The 13860-nt window shown below is 42.1% G+C and overlaps 1 protein-coding gene and 1 long non-coding RNA gene across 6 annotated transcripts in view; one reads left to right on the top strand and one right to left on the bottom strand.

The window, feature by feature from the left end:
• The first annotated feature begins 6 nt into the window (after positions 1-6).
• LOC119363253 lies at positions 7-9145 on the top strand. 4 transcript variants are annotated; one of them, XR_005173869.1, is made up of 9 exons: positions 7-254; positions 964-1057; positions 1455-1514; positions 1692-1853; positions 2743-2875; positions 3219-3292; positions 6515-6637; positions 8688-8833; positions 8910-9145. It is a non-coding gene; the product is annotated as an uncharacterized LOC119363253 (long non-coding RNA). The 4 variants fall into 4 exon arrangements; XR_005173871.1 differs by lacking the exons at positions 8688-8833; positions 8910-9145 and adding an exon at positions 6997-7170 and having other exon boundaries at positions 964-1042; XR_005173868.1 differs by lacking the exons at positions 8688-8833; positions 8910-9145 and adding an exon at positions 6997-7170.
• A 1564-nt stretch (positions 9146-10709) lies between these two features.
• Positions 10710-13860, bottom strand: part of LOC119363250 (organic cation/carnitine transporter 7-like) — a 4223-nt gene continuing 1072 nt past the window's right edge. The window contains exons 2-5 of one of the 2 annotated variants that reach the window (XM_037628563.1): positions 13167-13404; positions 12258-12789; positions 11666-11868; positions 10710-11117 (exon numbers count right to left, since the gene is read on the bottom strand). In XM_037628563.1, coding sequence (XP_037484460.1) covers positions 10908-11117; positions 11666-11868; positions 12258-12789; positions 13167-13404 — 1183 coding nt within the window. In that variant the 3' untranslated portion in view covers positions 10710-10907. Of the gene's footprint in view, positions 11118-11665; positions 12123-12257; positions 12790-13166; positions 13405-13860 lie in introns of those variants that run through there. The other variant, XM_037628564.1, reaches the window with a different exon arrangement.

Below are 13860 nucleotides of genomic sequence, written 5' to 3'. Positions count from 1 at the left end.
TATGTACTGATGTGGTTGGCTGCCAACCGAATTTGGTTGATTGCTTGCCCCTTTTAAGCCCAATGCAGTTTTCTTCTTTATGTGGTTATTAGTTGCTCTGCACTTTTTTGCTCTGCACTTTTGCAAAAAAGCGCATCACCTTCCTAGCAAAACTCGCTAGATTTGGACCCGCGGATCAAAAGATATGGGGATTTTTAAGGTTGGGGAGGGCAGTCACCTTCAGAATCGCGTGCATCCCAGAAGAGTTTGGTGTGGTAATTCCTATTTACTGTCCTAATTATAAATAATGTGTATGTTTTGGATGTTTGCCTACATGACATGTATTCTGTGACAATTCAGTTTCTATTCTAACAAGCAAAACTCATCTGGTTTGGATATTCGGCCAAGCACTTTTAGAGTATAGTGCTACCGTTTCCATTTGGAAGACATCAATATAGTGTTTCCAATTCCAAGATTATATTTCTGGATCTAAGTAGCGTATATTTCTAGCATCCTTCCATGCTAAGAATTTTAGAGAAATCTAACTTTGAGAGAAATATAGTGTTTTCTATTTGTAAAATATAGAGACTATAGAAGTATTGGATGCCAGAATATAGTGTTTCCAAGATTGCTTCGGCTGAAGCTTATAGATTGTTTTCTCTCAATGTTAGATCTGTTTATTGATGTCGTCCAAGTACTCATTTGATGTCACTTCCTGACTTTTGTAGAGTTTTATATCTTGGCAAAATACTTGGTAAAGGAATGATAAGTAAATATGAGGTCTCGAAAGTTCTGTGTATTTTCAGAGCATGGAAACTAAATAAACACTTTGACTCCATCATTTTGTGTTCGAAAGCTCTTCAGATTCTGTTTATTTGCTACCGTTGGCGTTGGACATATTACTCATGCAGTCATTAATTTCTTCATTAGAATATTTCCGTTAGTGTCATGTTTGAGCCATTTACTACTTTGGTGTTTATTCAGGGTCTGGAAAACATTCTGGATCACCATATGTAAATAGGCTGGAGTGATTTCTATATTTTGACAGAGAAGTTTACTAATGGTTAGCTTTCTTCAGGTATTCTGATTCATAGTAGCCTGTAGGGAATTTCTTGGTACTAATGAGAAAATATCAGTATTGAAACAAGAAATACTTCTTATATTTTGTTTGTGATTGGTCCAATAAAAGGTTGTGGCCATCCATTGTGGCTATAAGTATTTATTTCCAAAAATCTGGCAATAACGCTCTATGTAATCCATGACAATACTAATATCAAACCAAGATGCTGCTGATTTTTCTACTTTTAGTTAGTGGAAAAGAAGAGGACCTTGTTCATATATGAAGTAAAAGGAAGTCATGCAGTACCTCGCTGTGATTATTAGCCTATTGTGATACTCAAAACCTAACAATGAAAATGTTTTATGACTGAAAGTTTGACGTGATCTCAAGTATGATTTGCTAATGTTGGTTACAGGATCTCAAGTTTGACAACAAAAGAAAGGGCTGCTGCCCCGTTATCGTCGTCATCCTCACGGTTAGTTACATTAGCAAATCCTGTAACCAACATTCAGGCTCCCCCCTTCTCTTTCTCTCTGATCCATCCGTCCTCAGATTCACCCATGTCTTCTCAACACTCAGGCTCCCCCCTTCTCTTTCTCTCTGATCCATGTTTTCTATGTCTTAACATACATGTCTTTGCGTGTGCGTGCAGCAGCTCGGCAGAGAGAAAAGAGGAGGTCACCGTGAGACGACGGAAGATCAAAGGAGGATGGATGAGTGCATCACTACAGTACTGCCCTGTTTCTCCTTGTTGGCAGCACTGACTCGATTTCATACGAAAGGAGGATGAGTGCATCACTACACTTTTTCATAGGTACATGGGTTTCAGTAGTTTCAGCCTCCTGCAAGTCATCATGTTGCTTCCGTACGAAACCTTTCACTTTCAGTTCATAAGAAGCAAAAGAAAGTTATTCAGTACCTTGCAATTATTTTGTGATTATTAGCCTATTGTGATACTCAAAACCTGATAAAGAAAATGTTTACTGATTGAATGTTTGACATGATCTCCAGTCTGATGTGCTAATCTATTTAAGTTCTGTATGACTGGTGTTGAATCTTGATTTGGTTGACATAATTAAATGTAGATGGTAAGATCACAACTTTGATTTCTCGGTATTGCACGTAGAGTGTACATGAAGTTGGTGTATATTTAATTCACAAGAGTTTATTTCATATATGGATAGATGTGTACAGATTGGCTGTAGTGATTTTTGTTCTGGCATACAAAGCCAGTAATATGAATTGTTTTGTTCTGAAATTCAGTTATACAAACCAACAATTTTTGTCTTTCTTATAGTCATTGTTGATGCATGATTTGTTCAGAGAGGATTTTCTCTGTAGCCTACAAGCTTTACATTTGCCAACTGAGCTTATATTTCTGTTAAATCACTAAAATAGTAGGGTATTTTCAACTAAAAAATAATATAAATAGCATGGTATTCTAACCTGCAGTTCTAGGCTGTGTATAGTGAAAACTATTTTGCATCAACAGTTCATTCATGAGAAACATTTAAATTGCTTTATCTATGCGATGGACATTTATTTGATTGAATATGCTTGGTACATTCTTTCTGAGACTTTGCTGCTAAACTGTATTTAGAAATAACTCATGCACGCTAATTCCATACTTGAATGGTTAATGGGCTCACTATTCTATAGTAGAATTTCTACTTTTGTTTCTCTGATATTTAATTTATCTTCAGGCACTACCAATATACTGAACTATGACCAAAATTATTTGGCAAACTTCATGAGTGAGTTGAGATTGAAGGTTATTACTGGCTATTGATGTGATGGCACCTGTCATGGCAAACTTCACGAGTGACCAAATATCAGGTATCTGCCAAACACTCACATAATGCCCTTCTTCTAAATAAGGTTAAGTTCATAATGGGGAAACAAACTTTTGGACTGGTGGAGCAAATATTACCTATCACCACTACTTCAAACCCATGGGATTGAATGCAAAGAAATCTGTAGCTCAATCATTTGCTTATACATCATGCTTTGTTGTCCTCAAATATTTTATCTAGGACAAAATTTCTTTGAGATAACCTGTTTTGTCTTATCTTGCCTTAACTTCGCCTCACCTCAAGTGCCCCAGTCGCTCTTTTCCGCGCCCGTGTTCTCTTTGCTGCCGGTCGTGCTTGCGTGATTGATTCCATTCGCCATTTTTCAGGTGGACCAGGAACCGAGGGCCTTGTTCTATTTGTCGGTCACCCTTGCCTTGGCACTAGCCGTGCAATGGAAGAGGTTTGTTCTTGCTCCACTTTTGAAGATGCTTTTACTGCTCGCTGTGTGCGATGATGTTACTCATTTAGGTTTGTTCTTTTGAGCCGCAGGGGTGTGGTTAGGGTTTGGTTGTGCTTTCAAGATCCGTCAATGTTGTACCTGCTGTTAAACTGTACAGAAATAACTCATGCATTGCTAATTCCCTACTTGAAGGCTACTGCTGTGAAGGCACCTGTCATGGCAAACTTCACAAACCCTAGCCCCCACCTCCTTCCTCTCCTCCCGCCGCCGCCGGCGGGCGCCGCCGGGCAAAGCCCTCGCGGTGCCGGCGGCGGCGGGATCTCGTACCTCGCCTGGAACAGGGGCCGCGGGGGGCTGCTTCTTCGGGCGCAGCGGCGGAGCTCGGCGGCCGGCGCGTCGGGTGGCGCGCGCTGGTGGTCGGTGCGGAGCGGCGCGGCCTGCTGGCCGGTGGCGGCACGTCACGGTGGAGCGCGCGGGCCGGTGGCGGCGCAGTGTTCTTCGCGGCGGTGCTTGTTCTGGTCAGATCCGCGCCGGCTGATTTGAGGCGGCGGCCTCGCTGGGGCGGACGGCGCTCCTCCGGCGGCGGGGAGTGCTCGTCGGTGAGGTAGGCCGGATCTCCTCGGCTGCACGGGCAACGAGGTCCCGGTGGCCGCTGGTCATGGCGCGTGGAGGCCCCGGGCTCCCCTCGTCAGATCGGAGGCGATCTGGTCCGCTCGTGTTGCATGACCTCCGGCCGGCCTGGATCTCCGGTGTGCACGCGCCCGCTGATGTTGTGTCTGGTTCGGAGGTGGCGGCAGGGTGCTTGGCCGGGGGAAACCCTTGGCCGCCGGTGGCGGTCACGACGTCGATGGCGTCCCGGACGCCATTCCCTCCTTGGTGGCGGCGCCGAGGCTAAACCTCCCCTGCCTCCCCCCTTCCCTGCGCCCGGGTGAAAACCCTAGCCCCGATGGCTAAGTGGCGGCGCGCCACAGCGTCGTCATTTTCTTGAAGGCGCCGACTTGGGCATGGGGATGCTGGGTGTGCATGGCGAGCGTGTCTGGTTCCTGGTGGCGGCCCGTCTGATCTACCGCGTCGCAGCTCCGGGCATGTCTCGTGACTGCGGTGCTTATCTTCCGGCCGTGTCTCCGATGGCGACCTCGCCCTTCCTCACCTTGTACTTGCCGTGGTGGAGCGGTTCTTCATCTCACTCATTGATGGCGGCGGAGATCGGCGGCATGGCGCTATGGAGGCTCGGCGTCCGATGCGCGGAGATGGACTCGCGCAGGAGGAGGTAGCTGTCTGGCGTCATGGTGACGTCGATGGCAGAAGTGGCCTTCACAAAGTAGAAGACTCAATATAATCTGAAGACGAACTTGTGGAAGATGGCGGCGACGACACAAGAGTGCGTCTGATCGGATTGTGCCCCAGACCCGGTATGTGGCTCGGCTGGGGCTTCCGGCTTTTGATGTTAGGTTTAGGTGAGTGGTTTGGGTAGTGGCCTAGCTAGCATCCCTTCATCATATGGATAAGAGTAGCGGCATATGTTGCCAAGATGGTGGATTCAGGTATATTGTTTGTAATACTTTGTAAGGTCCTCGAGAATAATTAATAAAGTGGCCGTATGCATCTCCCAGATGCAAAGGCCGGGGGTCATCCTCCTTTTCTAAAAAAAATGGCAAACTTCACGAGTGAGCAAATAACAGGTTTCTGGCAAGCACCAACTTACACGAGTGATTCAGAACGTGTGCTTTGTATCTAAGTTGTCTTGGTCTAGAGCTTTTATCGCCTCTTCACAATCTATTAGAAAAAAAACTTTTACCCGAATCATCATGTCGAAGATCTATTTCTATCATTACACATACTTGATATTTGAAGGGGAGCCTTGGCGCAGTGGTAAAGCTGCTGCCTTGTGACCATGAGGTCATGGGTTCAAGTCCTAGAAACAGCCTCTTACAGAAATGTAGGGAAAGGCTGCGTACTATAGACCCAAAGTGGTCGGACCCTTCCCTGGACCCTGCGCAAGCGGGAGCTACATGCACCAGGTTGCCCTTTTTTACACATACTTGATATTTGATGTCATGTGTACTGCATAATTTATAGTACTCTATCCACTTATCCAGGATTCTATGATCTCCAGCAATAGTGGAACTGGACTCAAAAAATTTATCAGTAGCTTAGCTTTGTTTGAATAATAAGTAGGAAGTAAAAAAAGTTAATTATACAAACCAATAAAGTTGCCCTTATTCTAAATAAGTTTAAGTTCATAATGCAGATTGGTCCCTGCAAAGGGAGTTTTTTTGTTGCCTTGCTTGCTTTATTTGGTATGTTGCTCTTTTCCACTGTCGACCAGGAGAAAAACTTGGTATCAACCCTTGTCCTTGCTCTTTGCAGAAGAGGTTTTTGTTCTTTTGTTTGATATATTGGTGCTAAAAGACAAGTAGTGAGTCAGTGGCAGGGTAGTTGAGATGGATCCAAGTACTTATATAAGTATGTTGTTGGTCTGCTTGCTTTGGTTTATCCAGTTTTTGCCTTTAAATGAACTAACTCAAATTCGTATTTATGCTTGATGGGTGATTGGATATGAGATCTTCAGAAAGGTGGTTTTATTTACACAAGTAAACGCAAATTCACGTCGTTTAGTTATGGTGTGTGTATATACAGTTGATGCTGCACTGATGTATAACTTGGTGTTTCTAGAACCCTAAAAAAACTTGGTGTTTCTGGAACTTGTAGAGTGTTTTTCTGGTAAATGTCATCGGTGACTTCCCTGATATTTCAGGAGCTCAATTTGCAAAGCATCTCAAACAGCTAGGTTGTTTTATTTATTATTTTACTTCCATGTCATCTCTGCATCTTTTTTCTTCAGTTTTGTTATGTGGTTTGCTATGCAACCTTCGGTGTTGTGGTGCATATAACTTCTGATGGTTTCATTTCTGGTAGCAAAGCTATCACCTTTTGTTGCTTCATCAGCATTGCTTACTTTTACTTGGGAGTAGCTTGGCTTTAAATTTGCAGTGTTCAGAGCTATAATGTTGTGTATTACTACTTATAGATTATTGAAATCCCATGGCTTTACCAGATTGGTCATTTTGCACCCAGCTTTCATAGAAGATAAAGGTTTATTTTGTTTTGTTCATACGACCTGTTTCGACAGCTGAGTTCAATTTGCAACTCTCGGTACTTCAAAGCTTATGCTACACTTGACGAGAAATACTCACGCATATGTTTTCTTATTCATCTCAGCACCCATCCTCATAGAACCATCATTAGAATGAGCAAAGCGCCACTTCATTTAGAGAAGAAAGAAAGGAGAAGAATGGCGCTATTCCTTGATGCTGAGGTCCTCGAAGAAATTACATGAAGGTGGTGAGTGACCTGATCTTGACTAACAACCTTTTCTCTTCAATGGTTAATGATTTTCTGAAGTTTCTTTGCATGGAAAAGAGTATGTCTGTGTTAGACCTTATAGAAGCATCTATATGCATTTTCCCTATGCCTGCTGCAAGATTCACTATGCACACACTGTTAACTGCAAGATAAACTGGTATTTAAAGATGAGTTTATTTAAGGTTCTACTCCCTCCGTTTTTAAACATAAGCCCTTTTATACATTCAATACAGACTACATACGGATGTATATAGACATATTTAAGAGTATAGATTCACTTATTTTCTCCATATGTAGTCCCTATTGAAATCTCTGAAAGGTCTTATATTTATGAACAGAGGGAGTACATTCCAATCGCTCCTGCGGGAGAGGCTGTATGCTCATGCTATTTGTTTCTTGGCCTTTATGTTGTTGCTACCTGTATCTGTTGTATTACTATGGTGGACTGTGTATGGGATCTGTTTGTGATATGACTGTTTATTGTTCTATTTGCATCCAGCTTTGTGGTTGTGATATTAGTGTGGTCTTATGTTGCGTGCCCTTAACCAATATGATGCTTTTTTTATATTTGCTGCTCCGATGACTGTACTATCAAATTGGATATGATTGTACCTAGCGTGGTGGATATGATTGAACCCGTGCTGCCTTGTGCGGCAAGCCGCATTTCCTACCTAGTAGGCAACAACACGAGCCTGATCCTTCAGCGCCCTTCCTCAGTTCCTCTCCTCCTCTGACGGGTGCCCCACGCGGATCCAGCACACCGGCGATAGGGAGCTAAGGACGAGCAGCTTGTGTTGTGGCACGCATACAAGCTGCTCGAGAAAATGTCTCAAGAAAAAATTGTCTTAAGGGAGAAGAAGGTTGACGCTAATGAGTGGGTCCCATCTATAATACCGATAAATATAATGGTCAAAGTAGTGGAGTTGACATTTTGTGCCACCCTGACTGGTGGGGCAGGCATTTCATAATCCAGCTTAAACAAGCTGAACCGGTACGTAACAAAAGCTGGTAGTTTTTAGCCAAAAAATAGAACCCATTTCATAGTTTTACAGGAAAAATTGTAAAATGGTACTCCCTCCGTTCCATAATATAAGAATGTTTTTTACACTAGTGTAGTGTCATGGGACAGAGGGAGTAGTCCAGTGGGAGCCTGAAAAGTGGTAGTTTTTTCTTTGTTAAATAGTCAGCTTTTGAGTGCCCTCGTTACCAGGAAGAAAGAAAAACCTGGTGCTCTCTTGGACCGCTGAAGATGCAGAACCGAACAAAAATGCTTCGGAGTGTGGTGAAAAATAAAGACCGCTTTGGTGTTGAGGTGTTTCCCTTTCGGTTGTCATTTTGTCGTTGTGGGCATTTAGCCCTAGACTTCCTTTTCGTTTATATTTGTTTCTGCTGAGGTAGTACCCCTGCTGACCTCCGCGTGGGATGTGAAGAACGGCAAAATGGAGCCAGGGGCGGGTGCCGTTTTCTTCAAAATTAACAAATCATATCAATGATAATCTGAAATGACTCATCCAACATTGGTATACATTCATGCTCATGCCAGATACTCCTTATTACATGGTTGAAAGCATTCCTTATTTAACACTGTATTAAATTTTGTTTTCTTATTTGATACTGAAAACTTTTTTCTTCCTTAAATAACATTGATTCTAAATTTATGCTCTTTATGACACTTCCATCCATTTCTCCCGTCTAACGCTGCTAAATTGCATGTAAAAAGACACATTTACCCTCATGGATGTTGGCTAAAGGCATCTCCAACGGTAACTCGCAAATTTCCTCCCGCACCCGTCCGCGGACACGGATGCAGGAGGCCGCCATCCAACCGTAACCGCATACATTTCAAACTCGTTTTCAACAAACAAGATGAAATTCATGCAAACACAAGCGGATTTCATATAAACATGACAAAAAAACGACCTTATTTTTCATTGACATGGTTCCACTAATCAATGGTTTGTCCAGCTCTCTTAATAGTGTTCATTTCTGTTTGTGTTATCCATCTATATTAATTATTTTTGTAATACAGGCTTCGGAGTTCTCTTTGGCTTCAGTTCAAACCTCATCATATTGCGGCTGGAGCTGCATTCCTTGCTGGAAAATTCCTCCGCTATGACATAACCTTTCACCAAAATTTCTGGCATGAGTTCAAAACGACACCACATATTGTTCAAGGTAACTTGGTGCTCTCAGTCGCAGTGTGAGCATATTTTATCTTTGGATTGACAACACTAATCTGTTGCAATTGCAGATGATGTCCAACAGTTGAAGGAGCTACTTTAGAATCGTAGATTCCATATGCTTGCTTTTTATACCAACATATGCTTTTACATGGTTTAGTGGCCACTTTTATACAAATATGTACACCTGGATATGGTGGCAACACGTCTTGGACTACTGGACAACATTGATAGTTTGAAAATATACTCAATCATTTTTCATTTTATTTCTACGACTAAAGAGTGTTGCCATGTACAAAAAGGACAAAAGTTGTCATCTCTGTTATCATTTCCCTTTTCAGTAAAGTAGTGTGCTATATGTGGACGTATGCAAGTTTTCCTTTTGAGCGTGATACACATTTAACGAGTTTCATCTGATGTATTTCCCAAACCATTAACCACCCTTTGAACAATTTGAAAGAAGTATTTTTAAGCTGTTCAGCCCAGTGACCAAGAACTCTAAAGAGCACTATCAATTAACCACCCTTTGAGCAATAGTTCAACTCTGTATTTCATGAGAAAAATCATCAGTCCTTCAAAATTCTGTTACAGGTTGTTTGGAACCCATCATTTGGGCCAGAATTGGTGGAATTCAATTGCGAATTCCGACAGGAATTGGGCATCGAAATTCATTCCTCTATGCCATATGTCTGAAACATTATGTAAACCAAATCCTGACCTGGAAGCCGTCATTTGCCAAATCCTCTTGCCCCTGACGCCCTCGTCTCCTTCAACCATCCCCGCCCATGAGATCTGCTGCCGCCGCCCCCGGTCAAGAGGAGCCGGGCCGCTGGAGTCCATCTCCACCAGCAGTGCATCCTTGAATCCATCTAGGCAAGGGACCCCATCATGCTCATCTCCCCAACGCCCTGACGTACCTCGTCGTCCCTGTCGGCGACTCCTCCGTTCTCCCTTTCTTCCTCATCGCTATACCGTCTCCAGTTGCTGTCTCCACTCCCCTATCTTCAATCTTCTGCTTGGAGGTATGAGCAATCTTCGGCTTGGTGGTATGAGTCGGCTTGAATGGCCTTTCACGGCCATTGGTTCGACAGCCATACTAGTAGTGTAATACATTAGTTGGTTTCCTATATACAAACCGGATGAAAAACGGATAGATTTTGGACATATTTTCAACTACCGCGGCCGATCTCCAACGTTGTTCCCATGACCGGCAGCGGTGAGCTCCGGAGGTATATGCTTCTGCGGAAAGGACGGCTCGCTTCCCGTCGCCTGATGCTTCAGCCGGAGGGGAAGGGTCCCTACGCTGCACGGACCAGGGTTGGTTTTTGGGTAAGGGGACGATGATGGCCAGCGAGAAGGCAAGACACCGGCTGTGGACGTATGCAGGCGGTTTGCGTGTCGGCGTTGGAGATGCCCTAGAGTCCTTGTACGGCGATGCTATCCATCGAAGTACTTTCTCAACGAGGTTCCTAGGCTAAATCCATGATAAATGCGAGCACCAGGACTTGAACCCTGGTGGACTGGGGATACCACTGTCCTCCTGCCATCCAACCATAGGTTGGTTCGCGAAAAAGGTCTTTTCAGACAAAATAGACGGAAATGTTATAAAGGGCATAAAATTTAGACTCAACTTTAGATAAAGAAGAAAAATATTTTTGTCAAATAGAGAAAAAAAATAAGACAGTGTTAAAATAAGGATTTGCCGACAGGTAAGCATTTTACACGAGGAATCAAACATCTCCTCCTATGACAAGACAAGTATGTCAACATACAGTATGCTCGGAAGTGCACTTACATGTAATTGGAGTTTCAACTTCCAGAACAGAAAATCGTGTCATAATTTGACAGAAAGGAGAACTGCTATGAGCCAGGATTTGACATATTGATTGAATGAGCGGTGAGAAGTTGGAGGATTTCCATTTCATTTATTTCAGAAGTATTTGTACAATAATTGCGCTCTAAAGTAGGGGCAATATGATGCTTCCTGGCAAATGTAGTTGTATGGTAGCTGTAATCTAATCTGATGGGTGGGTATACATCCATCCATAAAAATTGTGGAGCCTGAGATCTTACTGAATCTGGCAGCCTTTGGTCTCTAGAGGGAAGAGGGCACAGGCAACTGATGCAAGAAAGAGTACAAGATCGAAGACAAACACAGCTTCTTTCTGATGACAGCTCTCTAGCAATCCTACAGCTATGAGTGGGGCAATCATGCCACCTATCCGGCCGAGAGAAGTCGCGACACCCACTCCGGTGTTCCGACATGATGAAGGGTAGATCTGGACAAGAGTAATATGCAAGGAATAAGTGTTTGCCGGCTGTGTTCTACATTGCACATCTCTATGTATTTCTGAGTAGTGAGTGCTAACTGTGTCAGATTAGCGCCAGAACGCATCATGACTCATGAACACTTAAAGTGAAGTACTATTGACCTATTTCTAATGTTATGAAGATGTGTCACTACATTGCAGATTTTTATGTTGAAAAATGGATGCGGAGTTGTTCTCATTACCGGAGTTCTTTATCCTTCTTGGTACTGTATTACATAGTCCAAATATAGTTAATATAGGAGAATATTTAACAAATATAAAGATGTGATGGAAAGCCGTGGGGAACATGAAAATTGGTTGCAACTATTTCGTGTCATTATATCTTCAAAAAAATGGCATTGAGAAATTTGTACTTGGCTACTAGGTAAATTATGTCCCTTGTTTTCTCGTAGACAGTGACATTGCAATTTCAGTTTTCAAGCATGTATTACCAGTTGGTGATCGCATAAGTTAAACATATCATCATATACAATGATACTACAGATATCTATACTAACCTCAGGGCCGTAAATATAGAGAACAGCATAACTTCCTGTGATACAAGTCCGGGCACTGAATAGAAGGACGGTTGCTAAACCTTCTTCTAGAGGTGCAGCAAGTGGTGCGATGGAAACAAGGCACAGAAAAGCAAACGCTCCCATTGACAGTTTGCGACCAACTTTGTCAACAAATAGAGCCGCCAAAATCAGACCAGGAAATTCTGTCATGGAATAAACCAAAGCTTTAGCTATTTAATTAATAAATCTTATTGATTTAGGAAATGGTATTGTTCCAGTAATCCTGAAACCAGTTTTTAATCCAAACATTCAGAGATTAAACAGGTATAGGGCGAAGACGCTTCCAAATCAAGAGCAATACTCTATCTCCCACCCCCTTGAATATCCACCATTTTTTAGATCACTCATTGATATCTAATTGTATACACGTGTCTGTGCATGCAAATGAGCTGTGAGCCTGTGACAGAAAGGTCTATGATCACATTTGTTAACCAAACTCGGTGAATCAATGGTAGAAATAAATAGATAAAAAAATTAATACAAGATGGAAGATAATAATTGGCTATTTGTCAGAAGCTTTTTACGCACTTACCCGCAATACTTGTCACCAGGACATCTCTGTAGAGTCTGGCATCATTTTGCTGCCACAAATGCATTCCAACAGGTCCACATCTCCTTCCACCATTGCTTAGTTCCGATGTTAGCAATACTATACCATAGTAAGCAAAACAAAAGGCAAAGTAGACAAACCAAAGAAGAAGTGTAGATCTAATCAGGCTTCGTGACACAAGTGTATGGAATGCATTAATAGATCTGGATATAGAGGAGCTCATGCAAACGTCAGTTGCAGCACTATCTTGTGAAAGAATCAGCGGTACTATTGTCTCCGCATCAACAACATCATCAGACCTTCTTTGTGGGGCAACTATTAAGGTGCCAGAGGGCAGAGCCATGTTGTTCATTATTGCTATTCTCTCCAAAATAAATTGAGCATCAGCTGTTCTACCTCTTGAGCAGAGGTACCGTGGTGATTCAGGTGTTATACCATAGAAAATAAGCAGAATGAAACATGGTGTTGAAGACAACGCTATCAACCACCTCCATCCAAGTACTGGCATGATAGCCTGCAATAAGCATAGATGTCACGAGCAGTTCCAATTTCCAACCATATTTGTGTTTCCTCTGGTCAAGTGCTGATTCTTAATGATGGGAAATAACTTTTTACTAACAGAACAAAGACATGGAAAACATTCTGAAATGTATTATATGGCACATTAAACATTACTGTTAAGATCCAGGAGACTAGGATTACTATTAAACAAGTCACCTTTTTACTGTTAAATAGTTATTCTCTAGGATACTTTCCTGCTTTTAATATTAAAAGAAGAAAACCTAGAATAGCACTAATAAATAGTGTAGGCTGACAAATATGTGAAATTGTAAATTGACAGTGCAAACTGATAATTGGGCCCTAAAGGGCAGGGAAATTAAAAAATAATACCCATGCAATAAGAGCCTGAAGGATTGTTCCAAAAGTCCAAGTACAATGGAAGACAACCACCCAAGTACCCCTGTTTGCAGCAGGAACAAACTCTAGGAACCATGTACCAAGAACATGACCAGCACCCAATCCCATACCGACAATAAAGCGGAGGGTTAATAGGCACATGTAGTTAGGTGACAAAGCACTGAGAAAACCAAATATGCCAGTGACAACCGCGGTGAATAGAAAACCAATCCTGACAATGAAATTTTTTTAAAACAATCTGTTAAATTTGTTTTGGGGAATCAAATACAGACATTATGGAGTGCAACATGAATTTTCAGTTCCTTTTTTCCCTCAATAATTCAAGATGAACTTCAGTATCATTTGTACTTAGCTACACTTCTTCAAGAAAGAAGCTTGCTTTGCTTCACAGAATAAATTCACCATAATATTCCCCTAAAGTTTACTTCATATAGATGATGCATATGTATGCATTGTTTTTATTACTACAGGTGGGAGTTTGCATTCAGGGGGATAAGTTATTCTGATTTGGTTAATCCCGCAGAAACAAAAAATATCTCCGGAAATTTGTCGCTCTGACTGACAAGAGCCAATTGATAGTTCATGATATATATACCTGAATAAAACAAAAAATGTTTGTCAGATTGTTTAATATCTTGCATCTGAGTTACATGGCATGTAATAAATA

The sequence above is a fragment of the Triticum dicoccoides genome, chromosome 2B, assembly GCF_002162155.2.
Source record: "Triticum dicoccoides isolate Atlit2015 ecotype Zavitan chromosome 2B, WEW_v2.0, whole genome shotgun sequence".
NCBI classification, from domain to species: domain Eukaryota; kingdom Viridiplantae; phylum Streptophyta; class Magnoliopsida; order Poales; family Poaceae; genus Triticum; species Triticum dicoccoides.
Note: the sequence above shows the minus strand (reverse complement) of the source record. Positions and strands in the feature narration are given on the sequence as shown.